The sequence below is a fragment of the Chanodichthys erythropterus genome, chromosome 16, assembly GCF_024489055.1.
Source record: "Chanodichthys erythropterus isolate Z2021 chromosome 16, ASM2448905v1, whole genome shotgun sequence".
NCBI classification, from domain to species: domain Eukaryota; kingdom Metazoa; phylum Chordata; class Actinopteri; order Cypriniformes; family Xenocyprididae; genus Chanodichthys; species Chanodichthys erythropterus.
The window spans coordinates 36,815,517-36,829,194 of record NC_090236.1 but is presented as its reverse complement, the minus strand read 5'-3'; the positions used below and the strand labels follow the sequence as shown (position 1 = coordinate 36,829,194).

General features: G+C 36.6%; 1 protein-coding gene across 2 annotated transcripts; it reads left to right on the top strand.

The window, feature by feature from the left end:
* Nucleotides 1-450: 450 nt before the first annotated feature.
* On the top strand, nucleotides 451-9,751 carry si:ch211-284o19.8 (protein lifeguard 1). Of its 2 annotated transcripts, XM_067363318.1 has the most exons (8): nucleotides 536-597; nucleotides 3,065-3,180; nucleotides 3,269-3,498; nucleotides 3,637-3,704; nucleotides 3,797-3,997; nucleotides 8,359-8,487; nucleotides 8,933-9,076; nucleotides 9,203-9,751. In XM_067363318.1, the coding sequence occupies exons 3-8, from the start codon at nucleotides 3,270-3,272 to the stop codon at nucleotides 9,353-9,355; spliced, it is 924 nt and encodes a 307-aa protein (XP_067219419.1). In that variant the 5' UTR covers nucleotides 536-597; nucleotides 3,065-3,180; nucleotide 3,269; the 3' UTR covers nucleotides 9,356-9,751. The 2 variants fall into 2 exon arrangements, with proteins under 2 accessions (XP_067219418.1, XP_067219419.1); XM_067363317.1 differs by lacking the exon at nucleotides 3,065-3,180 and having other exon boundaries at nucleotides 451-597; nucleotides 9,203-9,749.
* Nucleotides 9,752-13,678: the final 3,927 nt, after the last annotated feature.

Genomic DNA, 13,678 nt, shown 5'->3' with positions numbered 1-13,678 from the left:
TCAGTAGCTGTTAACAAGTAAATTGAAAGTGCTTGCATTTATGATTGTGGTGGAAGTACTTGTTTTCTTTTGTTTAAAAGATTGTAGTCTCTAAATTGATTTTGGTACATTTCATCTGAGTTTTAATGGTAAACATTTTGAATTCTGTTAAAAAGGAAGAACTTGTGCTTGTGTCAAAATCTTGTATAACCTATATTTCGACAGCTCTTGTTGCACTTTGTGGTTGAATTTGTGAAACTTAACCCTGTTCAGACCCCACTTCACACAAACACAGACAAACAGAGTCATACTTTTCATCTACTTTTGTGTAAAATACAACTGCTTAAAAATTGCATTATTTAATGGTGTGCTCATAAAAATGTACCGAAAATGCACTGAGAAAGAAAGCCAACGGTGAGAACTTTTACACTAGAGATGTTTGGTCAATCGTGTGAAATCTGAACTTCTTCACAGCAGATTTTCCACAGGGGGGGTTTTGTAAATGATGTAACTGGAGGATGTGGAAGCTACTTTAGCCTGTGTGAAACAAAGGTGAAGCATTAAACATCAGAGAGCTTGGAGTGATTAGACTTCAAACAAGATAACGCTGAGGAGAAGGTAAGCATTTTTCCCCATTTTGTCTAACATAAAAAGTATTCAAATTAGTTAAATATCCATGCAAAAACTGTTCTTTAGAGAGAAAACAACTAAATCTTGTAAAGTAAACCTGATCTAATTATATTATAAGCTGTAGACTCTTTAGAATAAAGTGATAACATCAACTGAAATACAAATTAGAACAATGAGAACAAACGCCAGCTTTTAACACTGAATGTGCACTCAATGGCTCAAGTTAGCAAATTGGGGGTTTGACCCATTTTGAAATCCACTTAGCATTTCTAATTCAAATGAACTGCAATAGTACTGATTTAGGTGAACAGTAAAACAATATACAAACATGATAGAGTGATACACTTTCACATTGGCAGTTTAAAGCACTGTCTGTGCAATCACCTAATGGAAAAGTTGTAGAAAAAAATCAGGAATGAAAGTGATTTTTGAAAATGCGAAACAGGACTGTAAAATAAAGTGCTACCTTATTATTTATACTTTTTGGCAAACATGTTTAATATGCTAAAACATCTCTTGTCCTTGAGATCCAATAACCTCGATCAAACACACCTATCTGTAATTTTCTAGTGTGCTAACAGATAGTTGTAGTTAGATGTGAAGGAAATGATAAAAAAATGTTACTAAAGTGGCAAATTTCACATCTTATTTTATCTCTGTGTTTTTACCATCAGGTTTACTTTCAATATATTTCTAAATCTAGATCTAAAGCTGTTGGCATATCAAAAAGAACTATGACAAACCACACAATAACAAACAAACAGTGCAGAAACCACCACTTCCTGTTCACTGATGCTTTTTCCTTTTCCTTCACACTTAAAAATCACACCTACCCCTATGTTAAAGGGTTAGTTCACCCAAAAATGAAATTTCTGCCATTATTACTCACCTTCATGTCGTTCCACACCTGTAAGACCTTTGTTCATTTTCGGAACACAAATTAAGATATTTTTGCTGAAATCCAAGAGATTTATGACTCGCCCATAGACAGTAATTTAACCACCACTTTCAAGGTCCAGAAAGGTACTAAATACATTAAAACAGTCAACGTGACTGCAGTGATTCAACCTTAAAGGGTTTGTTCACCCAAAAATGAAAATCATGTCATTAATGACTCACCCTCACGTCGTTTCACACCCGTAAGACCTCCGTTCATCTTCAGAACACAAATTAAGATATTTTAGATTTATTCCGAGAGCTTTCTGTCCCTCCATTGAAAATGTATGTACTGTCCATGTCCAGAAAGGTAATAAAAACATCATCAAAGTAGTCCATGGGACATCAGAGGGTTAGATAAAAGTTTTTGAAGCATCAAAAATACATTTTGGTCCAAAAATAACAAAAACTACGACTTTATTAAGCATTGTCTTCTCTTCCGGAATCCTTTCCATTGAATTGATTCCATTGAATCCTTTCATCTGTCAGCGTTGGTACAGTGTTTACGTTGCCGTGGTTGTTTTTGGTGATTAGGACATTCGCGACATGCACACTTATGCACTATTTTAAAAAATATAGCAATACCAAAATACAAACAATGTAGAATAGCTTGAATACAGCGTGCGTCTCCCTCAGACTGTAAACGAAGCTCGGACGCACCGGATAACACGTCAGCAGCGTCTTACATCAGCAGCGTCTTACGTCAGCAGTGTCACTGTGGAGTCGTGAACCACACTCCGGAGCAGAAGGGGGCGGTAATGCACCAATAAGCTGGATGCCAACCGCCGTAAAACAGGAAAGAAGAAGAAGAAGCAGAGTCGTGTAGGCGGATTGACAACAGACCCAGAAGAGAAGACAATGCTGAATAAAGTCGTAGTTTTTGTTATTTTTGGACCAAAATGTATTTTAGATGCTTCAAAAACTTCTAACTAACCCACTGATGTCACATGGACTACTTTGATGATGTTTTTATTACCTTTCTGGACATGGACAGTCTACTGTACATACATTTTCAATGGAGGGACAGAAAGCTCTCGGACTAAATCTAAAATATCTTAAACTGTGTTCTGAAAATGAACGGAGGTCTTACGGGTTTGGAACGACATGAGGGTATGTCGTTAATGACATCATTTTCATTTTTGGGTGAACTAACCTTTTAATGTTATGAAGCAATGAGAATACTTTTTGTGTGCAAAAACAAAACAAAATAACTTTTTTTAACAATATATCTTCTCTTCTGTGTCATTCTCATACATTGTTTACGTCCAGCACTTCCAGGTTCTATGTCAGAACGCCGGCTCCTGCATCAGCATCACACGCATGTGTCGTGCTGATCAAGTGATCAGCTTTGGCCAATAGTGAGACGAAGTTCTGATGTAGAACCTGGAAGTGCTGGATGTAAATAGTGTAGGAGAATGACAGGGAGGAGACGGAATAATTATATAAAATTAAGGTTGAATCACTGCAGTCATGTTGACTATTTTAATAATGTCTTTACTACCTTTCTGGACCTTGAAAGTGTCTGTTAAATTGCTGTTTATGGAAGAGTCAGACAGCTCTTGGATTTCATCAAAAATATCTTAATTTGTGCTCCGAAGATGAACGAAGGTTTTACGGGTGTGGAACGACATGAGGGTGAGTCATTAATGACAGAATCTTCATTTTTGGGTGAACAAACCCTTCCTGTTTTGACATTCTAACAACGCAGTCCCATCTTGTTTAGGATGACGGACGTAGAGAACCAAAAATCTCCGAATGACTCTATGACTAAGAGTGACCCTAGCCATGCGACAACAGCACCAATGTATGCTCCCCCTCCATACATGCCTCCTCCTTATCCTACGGGCCCTGCCATGTACCCCCAACCAATTCCTGTACAAGTCTGCGCTATCCAACCTGATCTGCCCACAGAAGAGGCAGGCATCATCAAAACAGAAGAACCAAATCTAGCAGGTACTCTGCTGTTTCTAAGATCAATTTAACATTTACTTTATTATAAAGCAACTTTTGAGATATTTTAGAGGACGATAACCATCTAATGACATGGAATGGAAGGTATCACAAGAATAATGTTTTTCTTCTGTAATACAGATGCTGAGGAAAATCAGATTGTGTCAGCCTTTGAAGATGATAAGATTCGGAAAGCGTTTATCAGAAAGGTGAGCATCTCTGTCGTTTACCTGCTACCATAATGATTGCTCTGAACAGTGGTCCTCATTGCCATTTCAAATCTCTCTTTTAACCCACACAGGTGTTCAGTGTGGTAACGATTCAGCTGCTAGTCACGTTCACTGTAGTCTGTGTGTTCACCTTCTCAAAAACAGTCAAGGCAGCAGTTCAACGTAGCATCTGGGTGTACCTCAGTTCATACATTATCTTTATGGTGGTGGCCTTATGTCTTTCCATCTCCTCCAAATTCAGTCGCACACATCCCTGGAACCTGATTGGACTGGTGAGTGTCTGTGTGTGAATATGTCTTCATGCTTTGCATTACATGTAGAACATTATTTACTGAAATCCAGAAAAGTCACCTACAGTTAGAAGACGATGTACGTATTGATCAGAATAGAGTGCAACAGTCAGGTTCCGGAAGTACAAATCCCATTGGGGAATTGATTTGGAACGGTAACCTATAAACCCTTCAAGACAGATCCACTGTGAGCAACAAAGTTAATCAATGGTATATGCTTTTGTTAAAGTCATCAGCCTATATTATTTCAACTTTTCCTGTGGAAAAATTACATAATCCATGATGCAGTGAAATCTCCATCAATCACTCATGTATGATTGCTGGTTGGTTTGGTTCGAGGCTTACAACTATTGAATGAAGTTCTTCTTTTTTTTTTAAATCCCCTTGAGAAAAATGAATTGGAAAATATTTCCAGAACCAAGGCCACTAAAAAACTGGACGGGCACTGTTGCACTCTATCAAAGTCCCTTTCAAGGAAAGTCTGTTCTCTCGGTGGCCATATTTGCAGCGCCTCCGGGCAGCTATTTCAGGCATCCGAGACCAAGTCCTGTCTATTTGAATGGGGGAATCCTGAAATCTCAATAAAATTATGGCGAACTCCCAATTAATTTACATATTTCAAATCAGAAACAAACTCTGACATGAACCGTCCCATAAATGTTGTTATGCTTAAATAGCATTAAAAAAGCCTGTTTTTCAGGCTAGACGATCCAATGCGCATGTGCAGTCTTTTGCACGAGTCTCAGGTTTCTATGGGAACCGGAGCTTCTAACGGCAGCTGCAGTGACGCAATGACTTTATCAATCAGTGATTGGCTCTTTTACTTAGAACAGAAGGCGGGACGTATTCTGCCACATTGCGTGTTGCAGTTTCTCCCATTCATAACTAATAGGAGTCAACTGTCTTTCTATATCTATAGTCTTTGACTGTATGCTTCTGGATTTGAACTAAAGTCCCTTTAAGACAAGTCATTTCACTTGGCGGCCATTTTTGAAACGCCTCTCGGGCATTCAAGTGCAGCTCCTATCTCTTTGAATGGGGAAACATCAAATTCTCCAAAGCTGTTTGCCAAGCTTTCAATTAAATTTCATATTTGAAATCACCAATGAAATCTGACAACAACTGTCTCATAAATGCTGTTTCTAAACGCTTGAATCATGACAAAAAACTGTATTTTTCAGGCTCGATGAAGCTAATGCGTATGCACCGTCCTAAGTCGAGTCTCTTGTACCTCATTTCGGAGGCGCGCGTCTGACTGTTTCTATAGGAACCGGAGCTTCTAACGGCCGCTACAGTGACGCGATGACTTTACCAATCAGCAATTGGCGCTTATATTTAGAAGGCGGGACTTATTCCGACATATTGCGCGTTCCACTTTCTCCCATTCAAAACAATACGAGTGACGCGTCTTGTGTTATTCTATCCAACTTATTTCTACGCCCCCTGACACTTTGCACAAATAATGGGTGTAACTTCCCTTAAGCTGTAAACAGTCAGTGAAAGGCTCGCTCTATGAACACAATAATACGTTTTTTTAAAACTGGGTACAATGAGATGACATTATTCTACTCACCCTTCAACCAACGGACATTAAAAGGACATTTAAAAGTGTAAAAGCATCAACAAGGTACTTTCAACAGGCCATGAAAAAGCGTGATTCTTTCCGCAGCAATAACGCAGGTTAAATATAAATATAGTGATATATATCTGTATTATGTAATATATGTTCCTTAATAAAAAATGTTCATGAACTTAAGCATTGCGTGATACTATAGAGAATACGAATCTGACGTCACGCTGCATTGAGTTCTGGGTAACTTCTTTGTTTATCCGCCATCTTGACAGGATCGCGCAGCCTTTCCGTTATTGAGTTTAGTGCAGTAATTTGTTTTCTGTCATGATTGTGAAAAATGTCACCATTGTATGTCATTAATGCTGCATCTATAATTGTGATAGTAACTCAGATCATCGTTCTGAGAGAAAACAAGACAGTGAAAAACGTTTTTTCGCCTTTTCTACGTGTAAAAACACCAAGGGAAGCAGGTCGAGGAGATGACGAGAAGACGCTGGATGGCAAATCTATTATTAATGGCACTGATTAAACCCACTGCTTATCACTCAATAAAAGAATGGCAGTGTTTTTGAACGTTTTGATTTCGTTTGGTTTAATAATTAACCTTTGCAAGTCTGACTCTCACTGCGCTCGTGAATTAACAGAACTTGACGGGGACATTCAAATGCTTAACAAGAAAAACGCTTCATGTGACAAACAAACAATTCTGTATTAAAGCATACTGCGTGGAGATACGCAAATGAGCCCAAAATATTAACGCAACACGTTTATAAAAACGGTTTCCTCTCGTGTCCTCTCAAGAAAAGGCTTAATGCATTTAGACTGATATTAAAGAGACCAAATTCTATTTACAAATAAAGCACATGCAGAAAAACGGACCAAAATATAAACTTTCAGTATCACTTAAAATGCAAGCATTTTATACATTTTCTTCATAAAGGTTTTATAAAGGTATGAAATTGCTTAGTGTGGTTGTCATTTGTTAAAATAAATATATATTGTGTTCGTGTCCGTCTGTCCGCTGAATTTGACCCATAATCTCCGATTCTCCTCATCTTTGATCGTGGAAAAGGGGAATTACAATGACAACAGTTGTAGGCCTACTCAATATGCTTGTTTAAGCACCATTTAAATGTTTCCAACAAATAAATGAATCGACTTTTCTCAGTGTGTTGATCACATAGATTTATTTGGATATTCATATGATGGCTGACGCAGCGGTGAGTGTCCAGCGTGCGACACGGTAAACAGATCAACATTGTAAACGAAATTCTACAAAACTTCAGTAAAAAAAATTAAATAAATAAAATGATCATGCGACGCGATAAAATAGCTTCTATTCCCTGCAAACGATACCATTAAAAATGTAAACTTTCCACTTAATGGCAGAAACAAAACAAAAAGTAAGCAAGAATCCGTATTAATTTGAGTACGAGTAATAGAGGGCGATCCTGTCAAAATGGCGGCGCCGCCTCGGCATGCAACGAGGCGTGACGTCGGTTTGTGTTCTCTATTTCAAAGTGATCCATCATGTTTACAGATAATAAATTGTATTTACCTGGAAAAAGACGTGAGGCTTTGAGGAGAAAAACGAGAGATTCTTCATGCATTCCAGTGAATTATTAATGGGATATATCGTAAATTATATCGTTAGAACAGACCACAAATGTGCAGTATATGTTGTCCTTTTTCAGACTATTACAGCGGTATGCAAAGGGACAAAAGAAAATAATCAAGAGGATAGAAAGCAGCAGATGAAAAGAGCTCTTGCCATAGATATTCTTGTTATAACTTGTTACGTTAAAATACCAAACGTTACGTTATTCTCATGATGTCTGAAAATAAAACATGAAAGAAAAATTGATGGATACGCTTTATTTGTAGGGCAACCTTATGATTTTAAATGATTCCTTTCAGTCTTTTTAAATGGAAGTTCCCCAAACCGGAAGTGCAACCCATAATTCGAAACGCAATGGGTTAGTCAAGAATAAGGTCTTTGATTTGAACTCTCTTACTTTGAAAGGCAGCATTTCAGTGCACTATTACCAAGTTGGTTCCTCCTCTTGGTTCCTCTTGAATCTTCCCCAAAGTGTACTTAATGACATTCTATAATACAGGTTTACCCAGGACAAAACTTCTTCCCTTAAGTCAAGCCATTACATTTTGTAACTTAGTTCTTTCCATTCTATGACAAACTGGTACAGCCTGTACTTCGTATGAAATGCAGTGGCCTATATAGGTAGTATAAAAGTTTATCAACATCTTTGTCGATCCTGGAACAACATTCCAATCAACCAATCAGATTTGAAGGACAAGTTTACATTAGTTTATGTCAAGTTTAGGCTTACAACCAGGGTTAGGTCTACATTTGTGTTATTCACCTATCATTTCCCTCTGATTTTAGGGATACGTTCTGGGTTGGGACTAAATTTTCTGACAGGAATGTTGTTCCAGGATCAACAAGATATTTTGATCCAGGAACATGTCTTGCTTGGCAAAATCACGATGACCATTTCTAATAATAATTTTAGAAATGTTTATTTAATTTATTTAGGCTACGTGTGGTTTCAGTTGGTTCTGCAACTTTTAATAAACAATAAATTAATAAAGAAAATAAATTTGATCACAGTTTGATTCGTGAATGAGAATGGCCCCCCAGCAATATAATCGTTAGATACACATGGTTCCCTTTTAAAATCTTCAGAAATCAGAGTGCACTCCATACTAATTATTTAACCTTTCATGCAACATGTCCTTGTATTGCCTGCAGTCAGTGGTCACGCTGAGTCTGTCCTACATGGTGGGAACGGTAGCCTCATATCACAACACAGATGCTGTGATCATCGCTTTAGGATCAACTCTGGTCATCTCATTCACCATCATCATTTTCTCTGCCCAGGTATGTTCAGTTTCTCTATAAATCAGGGGTTTTCAAACTGGGATGTGCAAGGGGGACCGTTGAAAAGGTTTAGAGCATGTAAAACATGTAAATGCATACATATTTTTGATTAAATATGGAAATTTATTTAAAGAAAATATGAGTAGAATGATGTAAAACTAAATATTTTCAAATTCACTTTACACATTTTTATAATGTTAATTTTTCACAGTATAAATTGGGCCTTTATACATGAAAATGGGTCCCTTGCACTATATATGATTATATTTTGGGAGTCAGTGACATCTAAAACCCTGCTTTAATTTACACTAATCTGACATAAGCTCATTTGAATATAAATGACACTTAATGCCCCAAATCTCCTCTAAAATGCATTAGATTATAGAAAACTCAGTGGAAAACAACTTTTCAGTTAGGTCATTCTGATTTGCTGTGATTCTTTCAGACTCGTTTGGACTTCACCATTTGTAACGGCATTCTGCTTATACTGTCCGTCAACTTTCTCATGTTTGGATTCTTCACTATCTTTTTCTACTCCAATGTTCTGCAAGTTTTCTACGGTTTTCTGGGAGCCCTTCTTTACGCTATGGTAAAGCATAATCAATATTCCATAAATACTGATCATCACAAACTTAAAGCTACAAGTGCTTAAGAAAGTATATGACATACATTTGCTTTTCATTGTTATCAATATTTCTCTTTCCCTCTCCTGTAGTTCCTGGCAGTGGATTGTCAGTTGGTGATGGGCAGGAAAAAATACAGCCTTGATCCTGAAGAGTATATCTTCGGTGCCTTAATTATCTACCTGGATATCATTATGATATTCCTCTACATACTTATGATTTTGAGCGGAGGCTCCAAAAATTAAATACATGCACATCTTGTGGCACTCCAAGTCTGCACATGCATGATGATGTTCAACCTTCCGACCTCAAGTATTCTCACGTCACATGTCTGCTATGATCCCTCTACTGTTCACTGCCCCTGCTGCTTGTGTCTGGTGGTTTCTATTTGTTAGAAGTTATATTTCTTTAAAAGATAAATTGCACTGTTTCCATTTGTTGATCACAAGAACTTTTAGTAAGTCTGCTAAATGACCCTTAAAGACTTATATGTCCATGGTGATAAACACCCAATGATGTGAATAATGAAATACTTTAACACTTATACGCCACTGTAATAATGTGACTGCTCGCTCTTATTTATGCTTTAAAGAAATCAATAAATTCTGTTTTATTAAAAAAACATGTTTAATATGCATATTTAAATAAAAATAATATGAATATGATTGGTTGATGAACGTTCTAATTATTTTCAGGGAAACACACGGCTAAAGTAGTTCTTCTTGACCTCATTACAATTCCATATCACTTCGCCAAATGATTTCAGTTATTTCAAAGGTCCTTACAGCCCACAACAGCAAAAGAACCAAAACCTACAATGACACTGCCAAGCGAATAAATATAGTAAACAATAGGATAAAAAATTGATATTATTTACATGTTTTTTTTTTTTTGCAACAAAACTACGTTTTATTATTTACAGAAAGCAAATACTCTCTCACTCAAATGCACACACATACAGTACGGACACACACTAGCAGGAACTTGCTCTCTGCTCTGCTTTGATGATTTTATCAGTTAAATAGATAAAGCTAAATGACATTTCTCACCAGCGAGGTAATAACGCCGCTGTTCTTGAAGCAGATAAACTTACAGTTTCGCTATTAGTAAAGATGCTGATGCCTAACATTGTCGGAGATGCACAGACTCGGGTATTTCGATCAAAGGCTCAAGCATCCATTGCGAAAAAATTACGTTTTGGATTTAGCACGGAGGCGTGGGATGAGATGCGTAAGAAATTAGTCCTACACACAAGAGCGTTTTAAGGACAAAAACCTGACAAATGTCTTGAAGTACAACATCTGAACAATGTCTTGAGGTGTGGTAATAAGTGGAATAATTGACACCGGTCCATTAAATTATGTAAGCAATAAGGTGTGAGAGGCTGTGCTGTATTGTGAGTAAGTCAAGGCTGAAGGGCGTTGTTATTGGCACAACACGAAGTGGAGTCAGTAGCAAAGTAACGAAGACCTTTACATTGAAAAGACTGAATTGTTGTGAACACGAAATAAGACGCGACTGACAAATGCTTTGACTAGTGCGGTCAGTCACGGGAAAACCACTTGACTGTTAAAAGGACAAGATAATACATTTTGACAGATTTTTTATTATGAACTTAGTGACTGACCTGAAGGAAAATGCTAAATCTGAATGCAGGTAATAAACTCACTCGATCTTCTTCTCACAATACTCTTCTAAATAATGCAGTAAGCTTCAATGAACAATATCAATATCAAATATCAATACTGTTGCTTTTTCTGACAAGCCATGGCGCTGTCACAACAGAGCAGGTTACTTATGATATTAAACAAAGTCCCAGCTTTCAAACTGTAATTGTTTTTAAGAATTTTGAATTTAAAAAAAAAAAACGTTTTGTGGCTCTTTAACGTGTCGTGACAGATTGCTGTAGAGCCTCAGATCAAGCGGCTCGTGAACCAATCATCTCGTCCTACTAGTTAATTTATAGCATTAAATAAACATGAATGAACATCAGAAGGTATGTTGTTTCAAATGCAGAAAGACATCAGTACACACCATTTTTCAAGTTGAAGTCCACCAAGGTTAATCTTCTAACTCCTCACTGCTTTGTTGGACAAAATGGCAGATGCGGCGTTATGATTGGTTAGATCGCTTGTCAATCAAACTCCCAGCGAAGGGTCAAACAGTTTACGTTGTGAAGAGTGGTTGCTAAGGGTGTTGTGTAGTGATACGAAGATCCAGTGGGTGAAGATAGCCGTGTTTTATCGTGAATAATATCGCTATTGACCAATCAGAATGAAGGACAGGAACTAACTGTTTTATAATATAAAATAATGCTCACCTGAGGTAACTTGTCAAGTGTGCATTATTTTCTAATAATTCAACGGCCCATCGTCAATTATTCCTTACTTAGCCTACATATATTGCATATAAATAAAATACATGTTATTTTTGATTATTAACAATAATAATGTACAATTCTACTTACATTGACAGTCAAAAGACATGAACAGTTTCTCAAACAAGATCTTTCTAATCAATCTCATGAATTTTAAAGCTATACACTGATGAGCCAAAACATGACCAGTCACATCTGACGCGAATATCTTCAATCATCTCCTAACAAGGCCACATATTAACACGTCTGGAAAATGCTGCCTTTGGAGTGCACATTTCAAGGTAGGAAGGCATAAAGGCACCTCCAAATCCAATGTTAGCTTCGCTTCCTGTCTCCTATATAATAATATTCATTGTAGTAGAGGGTGTAGCCAGCCTTTCCTCATGTCATTCAAAATCTTTGTGCTTTATTCTTTCAACGAACACAAAAGAAAGATTCTAAAGAATCTTCACACAATCTTCCATAGAATGACAGTTTACAATTCCATGTGTCAAGTTTCAAATGAACAAAGAGGAGGGAAATTTTCAGAAAAATAACTTACATTTCAGTATGTTCCTCACACAAAGCCATCATATGACTTGGAATTTAATGCACAAATCAGATGGACTATACTTCCATGGTGATTTTATGGTGTTTTGTCCTTTCTGGAGATTGACAGATATAAGTTGTATAAAAAAAACAGCTTTATCTTACACCTGAAGAAAGTTATCCTCTTTGTCATTATCTCAATGCCCAGCTTTACCCCCTGCTGGTAGAAGCTGTAACTACACTATTGTACAAACAAACAAGCTTATTTACCCATTGATGGCCATAGTAACTGTGTATTCTGACTAAAACCAAGCGATATATAAACTGCAAGCATTTTATTATATTATAGTAGATGTTTTACCAGTGACAGATTATTCACCAGTCACATGGCATGTCTCCAAAACTGTGTGCCCATGAAGCAAAGATAGCATCCTTCAGGTCAAATACTCCCATTTACTGGAAAAATTGATGTAATTAAATATTTGAGATTTATAGAGTACTTCCAAATAAAAAATGCATTTTAACTTTTGGTGGCCATCAATGGATAAAGATGATTTTTAGAATAAAATTGTGTAGTTTGAAAAAGCAGTTGTACCCACTTAGCTTCAAATCTCTGTTCACACCATAAAAAAAAAAAAAAAAACAGCATACACGTTTGAAATGACATGCCTTCAGGGTGAACTACTGTAAACTGCGTTAAGGTTGTACTTCAACCAGCTATTCTAGACCAACCTGATTTTCTTTCTTTCTTTTTTTGTGTTGGATTCAATCAAGCACATCCCTGCAGCAACCCTAGATTACATTTAGACATGATGTGAACCCTTTTTGAACACTAGTAACTGTTTACAAAAATGTAGGCATGGAGAAACATGTAAAAAACATTTAGATATGTTCACTTGTTCATCTAATAATAATTTTTTTTTTTTTTAATTAGTATACATTTATATCACTTTACTTTGAGTTATATTACCTTGGCAGATGCTGCGAGGGCATTTCTAATACAATAGCGAATGGAGTGATGGCAAATTTCACATAATTCTCTTTTATGACTGCTGTAATCAATCTCTCAATGTTTTTTCCCTCTTTTGGAAAGTCGTGAAAACACTAACATGTATTTTTTCCTTTTGCTATTGGAGCAAATGTGAACCTCTGCTTCTGAGAAGTGCGGAAATGTGAAAAGGGTTCATTAGACTAAGATCCAGTATTTCAACAATAAATGGTGCACTGTGGTGCTTAAATGTCCAAGCAACAAATTGTTAAAATTTTCTTCGTTTTAACCCACTAATTTTCTATATCAAATGCATTGGTTTGAGCATTTCTCATGTCTAGATTTAAATGCTGTTCTTTTCTATTCATCTAACTTTCTATTCAAAGAATCCTGTCAATTGTTCATACAACCATTCTTATGCAAATTAAACTGAAAGCGATATTTACATAAGTAAATATAAGTTTACACAGAGAAACAATGATTCAGCACCCATGAATGAGGTTCATTAACAGACACTCAACGCCATTTCAAATCTGCACACGCAAACACAATGCATGACATTTCATAAAGACTTATTCTTACAATGATCATGTGAATACTAAATGTATGATCATCTTTCTCCTCTTACATAAAATCAAAACAGTATATCAGTAGAAAATATAATATTTTGTTTTA